The sequence below is a fragment of the Pristiophorus japonicus genome, chromosome 20 (genome assembly GCF_044704955.1).
Source record: "Pristiophorus japonicus isolate sPriJap1 chromosome 20, sPriJap1.hap1, whole genome shotgun sequence".
NCBI classification, from domain to species: domain Eukaryota; kingdom Metazoa; phylum Chordata; class Chondrichthyes; family Pristiophoridae; genus Pristiophorus; species Pristiophorus japonicus.
The window spans coordinates 31,125,271-31,138,898 of record NC_091996.1 but is presented as its reverse complement, the minus strand read 5'-3'; the positions used below and the strand labels follow the sequence as shown (position 1 = coordinate 31,138,898).

The following is a 13,628-nucleotide window of genomic DNA, read 5'->3' as shown; positions in this document are numbered from 1 at the left end:
TTTTATATGGCAACTGTTGCAGACCTGAGCTGCCGGCTTGCACTTTGACATTCACACGACAGGATTAATGATTAGAATGTCATTACTGCAGATTTATTGGAAATAATCTGCAGTTAATTACCAGGAAAATATGTGTGCAATATATACCAGAACTATATACCACTTGCATCATACCACTTCACTTCTTCCATCATCATGTTCTTCAGGACTGTGGAAACCATTCAGATTTCATGCTCAGATGACAAGGTCATTTCAGGTGCGCAGGTGTTAACAACAGCATCATTTCAGCTGAAGCAGCAGGTGTACAATAAATATGAATGGCTCACAGAGACAACGATGACCCCTGCTGAAATTGCTCCAGCATAGTGAACACAAGATATAACCTGCTGGATAGCTGGAGGGAGAATAAGCATCAGCCTCAGTTTTTTTTTTAAGTATTAAGCCTCTCAATTATGCAGTTGACATCTGACAAAACTTTGGACCTAAAAAGTTGCAAATTCACCTGAACCTCTGCCAGGTTTCAAACCTCCAGCCACTTGGAGAGATGTGTAGCCACAACGGCATCTTCAATAGTCCACTTTCAAATAAAATGCCACTGAATAGTCACAAAAGTGAACACTGTACCTGAACCGCCAGACTCGGGGTGCGTTACTTCAACATACACTTCAAATGTCTTCTCTGGATTTTCCCTGCATCAATAAAAATAATTCTCAGCATTAGTCACGTAGAATGGCAAATTGATTGCAATATCCACAAATAATTAACAGCCACTCGAAGCTGTCCTTTAAATACTTCAGTAGAACATTACACCAGCAGTCTGCTCTCTCCTAACACAATAATCAAGGTCCCACCCCTTAATTAAGAAGCTATATGCAATCTCCCCTCAATTCTGTTGGGATTTATTTGAGGAGATGGTTTCCGTTCGGAAGTGATGTAACAGTTTTCAAACTTTGAAGCTTTTGCTGAGTGTCTGGGGAGAAATTACCACTAGATGCGGAGTGCAGTTTTGCAGTAGTAAGCAAGCACAACCAGATTTTGTAAAGGCACAATCAAGCACAGTAAAATTCAGCGCTCCAAAAGCGAAGGAGACTGTTTCCCTAAACTTCAAATCCTTATTAAAGATTGCGTCCATCATATTCATAAAAGAATAGAAGTAAGGAATTACATTAATGCCCTTATCTGAAAATTCTTCATATTAGTTTCAATCATTTTAATATTTCAATGCAAGATGCAAAGTAATAAAATGAGGTACAAGTTTTAAAAAATAAAGTTAATAAGCAGAATACATTGAAATGGTGTTTATAACAATTTTGGGCTTGCAAGAATTGAAATAAGTCATATTTCAGTGGTTCATTAACAATGATCCATTTCGCCACAAGGCTGCCCATCAACCTCAACAATTAACATTTGTAGAGTACTCATCACAGAGCTTTTTGGAGCACTTTACAAAGAGGAGGAGGAGGTCACAGACTATCTCTATATCTGAGGATGCATCCTGCTGCTCAGATTGTTTACAGTAGCACTATCACATTTAAAGCCAGTGGACTGAATTAATCACATTTCCAAAAATCATGCAGGGAAACAAATATGTTTATGTTGAATTAAAGACCTAAATTTTCAGAACAGGTTCATGACATTGATGAACAAATCAAATCTGATGCACAGCAAGGACAAAAAAATTATACAATCTATAGCAAAGAGATTTTCAATATGACCACTCAACTACAGGAAGAGAGGAGAGACACAACGTAATGAGGAGCATTAAAGTGACAGGATATGGTGCCGGAAGCAGTGAAATATGATCTCAATTACCACTTAAGAATTAGGCTCATAATAAGATTTTTTTTTCTTCTCTCCTTACCAATTTTCTCCTTTCCTAAAGAGTTTGACTTGTGGCTGGGACTGGCATCAATTACTTCACTCCAGTACATCAATATTCACGTGAGCCTTGACAATGGGTATTGGCAGGCTAGTTGGCCGCTGAGGTGGCATGACAACCAAGCACAATCCTGCCCTGACTAACATCCATACATGGACAGTGATCAGCTGTGGAAGCCGCAGCTTATTTTTCCCCTCCCTAACCCCAGGACACTAAAGCCAATCGTAGTGCTGCAAATGCTGCCCTTGACAGGGAATCAAACTTAGGGATACGGTAGCATAGTCATTCTGTTACTGTACTAGTAATCCAGAGGTCTGAACTAATGATCCAGAGACACGAGTTCAAATCCCAGCACGGCAGCTGGGGAATTGAAATGCAGTTGATTAATGAAATAAATCTGAAATAAAATGCTAGCATCGGCAACTCTTGATTATCCGCACACGGATGCAACGGGAAACCGTTGGAGCGGCATTTAAAATTTCATGTTTGCATGCGCTGCTGCAGCCGCTGTCTCTCGCGGCCGCCACTGATGTCAGAATCCTTTCGGTCCAGGAAGGCATCGGGCTACTGACGTCAGAGTCCATTCGGCCGGGGACGGCATCGGGCCTGTGTGTTCGGAGTCCTTTCGACCCGGGAAGGCATCGGACTGCTGACATCGGAGTCCATTCGGCCGGGGAAGGCATCAGGCCGGTGTGTTCGGAGTCCTTTCGGCCTGGGAAGGCAGCGCGCTCCGAAACCCCGGAGCTAGACAATCTCCTCCTTGAGGCCACCTGCATGCATGCTGGTAATGTCCATACTTAACTGCCTTGCTTTTGTTTGTAGCTGATTGCACAGTATTTATTCACTGAAGTTTTAACTTTATAATGTCAACTCGCTCTAACGGAGAAATCGTTTACCCGGCATAACCCAATCCCCGAGGGACCCGGATAATCGAGAGTTGCCTGTATCATAAATCTGGAATAAAAAGCTAGTAATGGTGGCCATGAAACTACCAGATTGTCATAAAAATCCATCTGGTTCACTAATGCACTTTCCGAAGGAAATCTGCCGTCCTAACCCTGTATGTGACACCAGACCCACAGCAATGCGGTTGACTGTTAACTGCCCTATGAAATGGCCTAGCGAGCCACTCAGCTTTATCAAGCGACTACTGCAGCGGTTCAAGAAGGTGGTTCACCACTACCTTCTCGAGGACAATTAGGGATGAAAAGAAAAAAAAAGAAATACTTGCATTTATCTAGCGCCTTTCACGACCACCGGACGTCTCAAAGCACTTTACAGCCAATGAAGTACTTTTGGAGTGTAGTCACTGTAATGTGGGAAACCTGGCAGCCAATTTGCGCACAGCAAGCTCCCACAAACAACAATGTGATAGTCACTAGATACATTCAATTTGTTATGTTGATTGAAGGATAAATAGTAGCCAGGACACCAGGGTAACTCCCCTACTTTTCGTCGAAACAGTGGGATCTTTTACGTCCATCTAAGAGAGCAGAATGTGCCTTGCTTTAACGTCTCATCTGAAAGATGGCACCTCCAACAGTGCAGCACTCCCTCACTATTGCACTGGATTGTCAGCCTAGATCTTTATGCTCAAGTCTCTGGAGTGGGATTTAAACTCTCAACCTTCTGACTCAGAGACGAGAGTGCTACCACCGAGCCACGGGTGACAATTGTAGTGTGTCAAATGCTGCCCTTGACAGGGAACATCACCAGACTCCACCCCTGCCTCAGCTCATCTGCTGCTGAAAGCCCCATCCATATGCCTTTGTTATCTCTAGAATTGACTATTCCAACTCCGTAAACTTGAAGTCATCCAAAACTCTGCTGCCCATGTCCTAACTTGCACCAAGTCCTGTTCATCAATCACTCCTATGCTTACTGGCCGACATTGGCTCCCGGTTAAGCAATGCCTTGAATTTAAAAATCTCATCCTTGTTTTCAAATCCCTCCATGGCCTTGCCCTTCCATATTTCTGTAATCTCCTCCAGTTCCATACCCTCCGACATATCTGTGCTCCTCTAATTCTGGCCTCTTGAGCATCCCGATTTCAATCGCTACACCATTTATTGGTGGCCGTGCCTTCAGCTGTCAGGGCACTACACTCTGGAATTCCCTCCCTAAACCTCTCCGCCTCTCTCTCTTTTTCCTCCTTTAAGACATTCCTTAAAACATACCTATATCTGCCTTAATAACTCCTTACGTGGATCGGTGTTGTGTTCATTAACGCTCCTGTGAAATGCCTTGGAACGTTTTACTGTGTTATAGGTGTTATATACCTAAATACAAGTTGTTCTTGATAAATACTTTGAGCTATTGGGAGAGCCCGAAGAGTTTTATTTTGCTTGGGAAAATAAAAATGTAATCAAACAAATTATCGACAGTTATCCAATGTATAACTTATTAGCTGTGCTGTTTGTATTCTTGTGGTATCAACCTACAGTGATTTTTGGAACTTGGTTGAATGATGCAAATTTCTTGCTGCTATTATGTGACCAAGTTTGACTCTAACTAGGAAAATAAATGTACAAACAGCCAGACAGATCAAGTATGTTCCAGTTTCAACTACTGGACTGTGATAAGTTATTAATTTCAGTCAAGGTTGTAGTTAGGGCATGACAATCGACCTCAATATTCCCAAAATATGGAGTAAAGTGGGAGAGGGGTATGAAAACAACAAAGGGCCCTGCTCCTGATCGCTATCAAGTGACTCCTGATGGAAAGGTTTCAGGTATGGACATTGGATGAGGATTGAATTGAGCTCTGCAGTACTGTCTCCCATGGTCAAACAGCCTTCCAACACTCCCCATCACTTACAGTCAATGACCACTTGGGCAACATACCACAAGGATGTCAACATCCATGGAACCATACCGAAGTATTAATCAGATCCTTTAGAGGAAGTCAGAGAAAATTAGGAGAACTCACCAAGACTTTTTCTACAGCACCTCCCAAACCCAAGTGCCACCACCTCCATGTCCCCCACCAAGTCACACACCATCCTGACCTAGAGATACATCACCGTTCCTAAATTGTCGCTGGGTCAATATCCTGGAACTCACGACCCAACAGCATTGTAGGAGTCCCTTCACCACATGAACTGCAGCGGTTCAAGAAGGTGGCTCACCACCGGCGTCTCAGAGCAACCAGAGATGGGCAATAAATGAATAAAAAATCATTTTCAACACGATATCCGTACTGAATCGATAATAACCACGATTGAAATTAATTCTTGCTCAAGACCATGATTTTTTAAGAGTAAGTTTCCGTGTTAATAGCATGTTATCTTGCCCCTCAGATTGATTTAACTTATAAACACTTCAAATTTGACTGAATAATACATGGTCACCCCTGAATCAAGTGTTGTTTGGTCTGCACACGCTGTTTAGAAGTTTGAGCTGTTCCACTAGCCGATCCAGTTATGATAAAATAGGCATAGTAGAAATGTATACTTTAAAAGTATAATTTCAATGCCATTTGCTCCTGTACATCATGCCCTACAGTAAATGATAGCCCTTTTCTGCAGTACTTGGACCAATGGACATCACTTGTCACAAAGAGTTGATAAAACGAGGCCCAATGAACACAGATAATCCCCTTGAAAGTTAAAAAAAATCAAGAAGTTGAACCACCTCTAATATTTTAAAATAGCATTCCCATTACACAATGCTGCACATTGTACTGTTAATGAGGAGTTAGTACCCTGCAAGTAAAACTTGTCTTAAACAGTAAGCTAAATATTATACAAAGAAAATAATACATTACAAGCACAAAACTATAATGCAAGTCAAAGGGTTAGATGAAGAAAGGGGTTCGGGAGCTCGTGTGGAGCAAAAACACTGCCATGGACCAGTCGGGCCGAATGGCTTGGTTCTATGTTGTAAATTCTATGCTATACTTCTCCCTGTCCTAACATGCATCAACTTTTGTGATTGGTGCCTCAATGCACTTTTACAGAAATTTACTTCCTAGATTACCATATCAACAAATGTCATTTGATTAATAAATGTGTACTTGCACAAAAAATTATTTCTGAGTAAAGGCACAACAAATGATTTGTTGCAATTTAATGAAGCTTTGCTGTAGCTGAAAAATTAAATGCAGCACTTTGCATAAGGATTAACATTTAATTGTTGCTTAAATTACAGATAATTAGCTGTTAGCCTAAATTATTGTTTTAAAATTGCACCCTGTAGCTCCTCCTTTGAACCATTAATTATAAATACAATTCATACATGACAGGGAATTACAGATAAATTCATCATCAAAAATAATGTGGTAATACTGCAGGTTCTGTATCACAAAACTGATGCTCCTTGTGGTTCTGTGCCACGTAACAAATTAACAGCATTTTGGCCAACAAAAATACAACTAAACGGCATTACTTAGTCTTTCGCTTCAATGTGTCGAGCCCTTGTTAGGGTACAATTTCATGGGCACCCTCCAATATCTCAACTAAGTGGTCCTCAATCATTTGGTAGTCTTGACAATAAATATCAGCAGGCTATTCAACTGCAAGGGACATCAGAGTCAAACTTGAACCTGACCTCATCGGACGTCCACACATATGGAATTCCAGCACGGGTCGGTAGTTAACAGTCAGGAATGGGAATTCTGGACGATTATACACTTTCTAATTGCAGCATGGCGGTCAATTAAATCAGCACAGGATGTTTTCCTGAGAGCAGATTTGATAGAGGTATTTGAAATAATGAAGAGCTTAGATGGAGTAAATAAAGAGAAACTGTTTCCAATGACTAAAGGGTCAGTAACCAGAGGACACAGATTTAAGGTGATTGGCAAAAGGACCAGAGGCAAAACTATTTTACACAACGAATGGTTAGGATTTGGAATGCACTGCCCGATAGGGTGGTGGATACAGATTCAATAGTAGCCTTCAGAAGAGAATTGGATAAATACTTGAAAGAAAAAAAAATTGTAGGGATATGGGGAAAGAGCAGGGGAATGGGACTAGATTGCTCTTTGAAAGAGCCGGCGCAGACTCGATGGGCCCAATGGCCTCCTGTGCTGTACTATTCTATGCAGGATTTGGGGATCCTGCAAAACCCCTAGGAGGCCAGGTGCACCAACATCAGTGTCCTCGTCCAGGCTAACATCCGCAATATTGAAGCACTGACTACACTCGATCAGCTTCACTGGGCAGGCCACATAGTTCGCATGCCAGATACAAGACCCCCTAAGCAAATGCTTTATGCGGAGCTCCTTCATGGTAAACAAGCCAAAGGTGGGCAGCGGAAACGTTATAAGGACACACCCTCAAAGCCTCCCTGGTAAAGTGCGACATCACCACTGACACCTGAGAGACCCTGGCCGAAGACCGCCCGAGGTGGAGAAAGTGCATCCGGGAGGGTGTTGAGCTCTTCGAGTCTCAACGCAAAGAGCGTGAAGAGGTCAAGCGCAGGCAGCGGAAGGAGCACGCGGCCCCACTCACCCCTTCCCTCGATGAATGTCTGTCCCACCTGTAACAGGGTCTGTGGCTCTCGTATCGGACTGTTCAGCCATCAAAGAATTCACTTTGGGAGTGGAAGCAAGTCTTCCGAGGGACTGCCTATGATGATAATGACTATTCTATGATCAGAAATCAAATCTGGGACCTTTCTGGTCTCTATGGCTCCGCTAATCAATAGTAGTAATGCTGTGAGACTCCACTCCCAACATGGAGCCTTGCTAGACGAAAGGAGTAGGAGCGACAACACCAGCCCTCGTGTTCTGGTCCACTCTCACCAATAGCAAGAGTCCATGTCAGGGATGGAGCTTCACAAGGATTAACTCCAGTGAGTCATCAGAAAAACAGCAACACATTCTTTCGATAGTGGTTGACGAGATAACAGGAAGCTCTTCCAATGCCTCTCCCACATTCTTTGTTAGATAAGCTATTTGCTGTATTGCACACTCTTCCCCCGCCAAGTGTTGAAATTAAGACACCTTGTCAATGTCTCCTGTTCCAACATTCTTTTCCAGGATCTCAAATCAGGGGGAAGATTCTCCACTAGCTCAAGTCATACCCAGCACAAAGGAAGATGGTTGTGGTTGGTGAAGGCCTATCATCTCAGCCCCAGGACATCGCTGCAGGAGTTCCTCAGGGCAGTGTCCTCGGCCCAACCATCTTCAGCTACTTCATCAATGACTTTCCCTTCATCATAAGGTCAGAAGTGGGGATGTTTGCTGATGATTGCAGTGTTCAGTTCCTTTCATAATCCCTCAGCTAATGAAGCACTCTGTGCCCACATGCAGCAAGATCTGGACAACATCCAGGCCTGGGCTGATAAGTGGCAAGTAACATTCATGCCACACAAGTGCCAAGCAATGACCATCTCCAACAAGAGATTAATCACCTCCCCATGACATTCAACAGGATTCCCTATGCCAAATCTCCCACCATCAATATCCTGGGGGTCCAGAAACTTAACTGGACCAGCCATGTAAATATTGTGGCGACAAGAGCAAATCAGAAGCTGGGTATTCTAAAGCAAGTGACTCACCTCCTGACTCCTCAAAGCCTTTCCACCACCTACAGGGCACAAGTCAGGAGTGTAATGGAATACTCTCCACTTGCCTGGATGAGTGCAGCTCCAACAACTCAAGAAGCTCAACACAATCCAGGACAAAGCAGCCCACTTGATCTGCACCCCATCCGACACCTTGAATATTCACTCCCTCCACCATCAGCACAACATAGCTGCAGTGTATACCATCTACAGGATGCACTGCAGCAACTCGCTTTTTTGACAGCACCTCCCAAACCCGTGACCTCTACCACCTGGAAGGTCAAGGTTGGCAAGTGCATGGGAACACCACCACCTCCAAGTACCCCTCCAAGTCACACACCTTCCCGACTTGGAAATATATTGTCATTCTTTCATCGTCACTGGGTCAAAATCCTGGAACTGTCTACCTAACAGCACTGTGGGAGTACTTTCACCACAAGGACTGCAGCGGTTCCAGAAGGTGGCCCACCACCACCTTCTCGAGAGCAATTAGGGATGGGCAATAAATGCCGGCCTTGCCAGCAATAGCCACATCCCATGAATTAAACATTTTTTTTAATTCAATCCTTAGAACTCCTTACCTGCATCATTCTTTCCTTCCTCCTATAATCTTCAGACTTAGAAAATTCGCGCAGATTACCTCATCATACTTCCTAATTTTCCTCATTTTTCCGTCAAATGTGGCAATATTCTGCTCTAAGGCTTTAACGTTTCATTTAAACTTCTCAAATTAAAACTGAAGCTTCCTACATGAAACAATTATATTTGTTTATGCCAAATACATAGACTCTAAGGCAGGAATCAATTTTGAGATTCGGATACCAAACTGTTGGCGATCAACCCACACTGTCAATGACATAATCTGAAGTCATGACTGTTATATTAACTTGAAATCCATTGAGACGTATCCTGTATCCTTGTTAAATAAGCAAAAACCACAATTATTTTTATACTTTAAAAAGTAATCAAACAAACTTAAAACACTTTAACTATGTATGCTGCATGATCCTGTGCAGCCATGCTGACATGGCCATTTGGTAACTATATAAAGCACCATGCCATCAGTTTTCTAACACAATTTTAAATCTGCCTGGTTATTTCATTAAAATTTCTAAATTTATAAAGGCGATATAGAACTCCCCAAAAGACTTCAGTGGCTTTTCGGCAACAATCACATCATTATTGGAAAATCTTGCGAAACGAAAGACGCCTGTGTAAATATTCAGTGGGAGGATCATTTCAATCCAGGCACCAAAATCGTCCTCACCATCAAAATAAAATGAGTGAAAACACAACAATGTTAAACTTCAATCACTGGTTGCAGTTCAACAGGTCAGCTATATATGGAACAATTTCTAAACGGTTCACCATTCTCCTGATCATGTCATCCTTGACATTTAATCACTCAAATGTAGCAGCTTCACCTATAAAATCCAGACCACATGCATCCAGTACCAGTGGCCTTTGCAAGAAACATAGAAACATAGAAAACAGTTGCAGTAGTAGACCATGTGGCCCTTCGAGCCTGCACCACCATTCAATAAGATCATGGTTGATCATTCACCTCAGTACCTCTTTCCTGCTTTCTCTCCATACCCCTTAATCCCTTTAGCTGTAAGGGCCATATCTAACTCTCCCTTGAATATATCTAACGAACTGGCATCAACAACTCTCTGCGGTAGGGAATTCCACAGGTTAACAATTCTCTGAGTGAAGAAGTGTCTCCTCATCTCAGTCCTAAATGGTTTACCCCTTATCTTTAGACTATGTCCCCTGGTCCTGGACTTCCCAAACATCGGGAACGTCCCTTCAGAATTTTATATGTTTCTATGAGATCCCCTCTCATCCTTCTAAACTCCAGTGAATACAGGCCCAGTCGATCCAGTCTCTCCTCATATGTCAGTCCTGCCATCCCAGGAATCAGTCTGATGAACCTTCGCTGCACTCCCTCAATAGCAAGAACGTCCTTCCTCAGATCAGGAGCCCAAAACTGAACACAATATTCCAGGTGAGGCCTCATTAAGGCCCTGTACAACTGCAGTAAGACCTCCCTGCTCCTATACTCAAATCCCCTAGCTATGAAGGACAACATACCATTTGTCTTCTTCACTGCCTGCTGAACCTGCATGCCAACTTTCAATGACTGATGTATCATGACACCCAGGTCTCGCTGCACTTCCCCTTTTCCTAATTTGCCGCCATTCAGATAATATTCTGCCTTTGTGTTTTTGCCACAAAAGTGGATAACCTCACATTTATCCACATTATATTGCATCTGCTAGCGTGGAGCTCAGAAACCTTTCTCATCCGCCTAAAGATCCATGCAGCGTGGAGGCCCCAACCTGCGAATGACCATCAGCGGCAGGTCGGGGCCATAAAAGGAGCGGCGGCCTGGGAGCGGCGTGGAGGCATGCCACTACAAGGTACAGCGCGAGCTGGTGCAGGAGGGCAACAGCAGCGAAAAGTGATGTCAGCAACGTCGTCAGTGATTGGAGCGTGGGCAGGAGCAGCGAGGTCGGGGCAAAGAAGCTGTGAGAGACTGTGGAGGGATATGATCGGGGCCCAGGGGAGACTTGAGTTAGGGGCCTCAAGGGCAGCACAGGCCAGCCCACACTGCGATATGTGCATGCACTGGGTCCGTGCAGCAGAGCAGGTCTCCAGTCGTCTTGGTTAACCCTTGCCACTGGACCAAGACCTAGCTCGGTCAAGCCCATGTGGTGACTGGTGTGCAACGGCCACCACACGTTAAAAAAATCCACGCAAGGCATCTTCCACCCTTTGGGATCTGGATCATTAGGTCCTTCATTGAAACACCTGTGAACTCATCCCTTTTTGACGTGGAAGCAAGTCATCGTCACTTCAAGGGACCGCCTATAATGATGATGATGATGAAAATGAAATGAAATGAAATGGAATGGAATAGTGGCAGATGCTGACACATTTACCTGGATGCATGGGCATCAATGTTCCAGGTGTCATCAGATCATGTTTCTCTTACTTCCATGGCCATTAACAAACATAGATAGAATTCACATAGTTACTGTACCCAACTCTTTATGAAGAGGAGCACATTTTTTTTTTAAAAAAGCTGACTGACTTGCAGTCTGGGGGTGAAATATAGAAACATAGAAAATAGGTGCAGGAGTAGGCCATTCGGCCCTTCGAGCCTGCACCACCATTCAATAAGATCATGGCTGATCATTCAACTCAGTACCGTTTTCCTGCTTTCTCTCCATACCCCTGGATCCCTTTAGCCGTAAGGGCCATATCTAACTCCCTCTTGAATATAGCCAACAAACTGGCATCAACAACTCTCTGCGGTCAGAATTCCACAGGCTAACAATTCTCTGAGTGAAGAAGTTTCTCTTCATCTCGGTCCGATATGGCTTACCCCTTATCCTGAGACTGTGTCCCCTGGTTCTGGACTTCCCCCAACATCGGGAACATTCTTCCTGCATCTAACTTGTCCAGTCCCGTCAGAATTTTATATGTTTGTATGAGATCGCCTCTCATCCTTCTAAATTCCAGTGAATATAAGCCTAGTCGGTCCAGTCTTTCCTGATGTCAGTCCAGCCATGCCGGGAATCAGTCTGGTGAACCTTCGTTGCACTCCCTCAATAGCAAGCACGTCCTTCCTCAGATTAGGAGACCAGAACTGAACACAATATTCCAGGTGAGGCCTCACCAAGGCCCTGTACAACTGCAGTAAGACCTCCCTGCTCCTATACTTAAATCCCCTTGCCGTGTTTTGGTGAGCTGCGCCGCTGGTGTGCTGAACAGGCGAGTCCCAGGAATGCCGAGGCCTAGCGATGCTCAATGATCTCCATGGGAAGGCGCAAGCCTTCACTTCACAACCGCCACAACAACATTTTCCCCCCGGAGCGTGAGAGAGAGAGAGAGAAATAAACTCACTTAATCCTCGACCCCATCGTTGCTCGCTCAAGAACTGCGCTGTTTTTTTGTGTGTGGGGGGGGGGGAAGGAGGGGGGCTTTGAAGAACCGACGCAAACAAGCGGAGTCTTGCTTTCTTCTTTTTCCTTTCAGCCCCTTCACGCACAGCCGGCGGACGACATGCTCAGCAGGCGCGGAAGGTAGGCTTGAAGCCGCGGCGCCTGCCGGGAGCTGTAGTCCGCGCGCCTCCGCCCGCCCCCTGCTCCCCGGCCTGGCCGCGTGTCCGCCGGAACTACAACTCCCACCGCGCACCGCGCCCAGCAACCGCCAGCCGCCGCCCGCCTGCACCGTCAATGCCAAACTGTGCCAGCGCCACTCATCTGGACTTTGACAACTTTTTTTTCTCTCTATCAGCCATCCAAACAAGTCCGCTGTAAACGTGACATTGATTGCAAACTGGCGCCGTTTTGTTGGCGTGTGCATGTTTTGTGAGGTGGATGGACATTTTGCCCATTTGGGCTGCTCAGCAAAAGTCATTGACTGTAACTCTTGAACAAGAGACTGGCTGTGCCCCAGTTACAGTAAGCAGAAGGAGCTGTGTGTGTATTTTTGGCGAGGTGAAATGTTGTTGTGACTTTGCGTCTTTTACAGTATTAATTGTGATAGAATACACTGCCTCTTCATCATCATCATCATAGGCAGTCCCTCGGAATCGAGGAAGACTTGCTTCCACTCCTGAAGTGAGTTCTTTGGTGGCTGAACAGTCCAACACAAACCCTGTCACAGGTGGGACAGATATTCGTCGGGGGAAGGAGGCGGGTGGAACTGGTTTGCCGCACACTCCTTCCGCTGCCTGCCCCTGACCTCTTCACGCTCGCAGCGTTGAGCTTCGAGGAGCTCAACGCTCTCCTGGATGTACTTTCTCCACTTAGGGCGGTCTTCGGCCAAGGACTCCTAGGTGTCAGTGGTGATTTCGCACTTTATCAGGGAAGCTTTGAGGGTGTCCTTGTAACGTTTCCGCTGCCCATCTTTGGCTCGTTTGCCATGAAGGAGCTCCACGTAGACTGCGCACCATGGTTATTAACACCCACCCATTGATTTCACACGTGGTTTGGTTGTTGTTTAAAGTACAAATGATTTACAAACTAATTTAGCTTTTTGAGGATTACAGTAGAATTTATATATAGTATCCAAAACAAGGCAGTAAACGTACATTGTTTTCAAAAACATAACTTCTGCAATAATGTGAATGATAAAATAATAATAAACCTCCAACTGCTGAAAATCTGAAACAAAAACAGAAAATGCTGGAAATACACAATCAGCATATACAATTGGAAAATGCAAGT

General features: G+C 44.4%; 1 protein-coding gene across 8 annotated transcripts in view; it reads right to left on the bottom strand.

Annotated features, from left to right (window-relative positions):
• dennd1a (DENN/MADD domain containing 1A) overlaps positions 1-12,465 on the bottom strand; it is a 604,632-nt gene extending 592,167 nt beyond the window's left edge. For all 8 annotated transcript variants that reach the window (XM_070862693.1, XM_070862695.1, XM_070862694.1 and 5 more), the window contains exons 1-2: positions 12,301-12,465; positions 625-689 (exon numbers count right to left, since the gene is read on the bottom strand). In XM_070862693.1, coding sequence (XP_070718794.1) covers positions 625-689; positions 12,301-12,317 — 82 coding nt within the window. In that variant the 5' untranslated portion in view covers positions 12,318-12,465. The remainder of the gene's footprint in view (positions 1-624; positions 690-12,300) is intronic.
• Between the last annotated feature and the right edge of the window lie 1,163 nt (positions 12,466-13,628).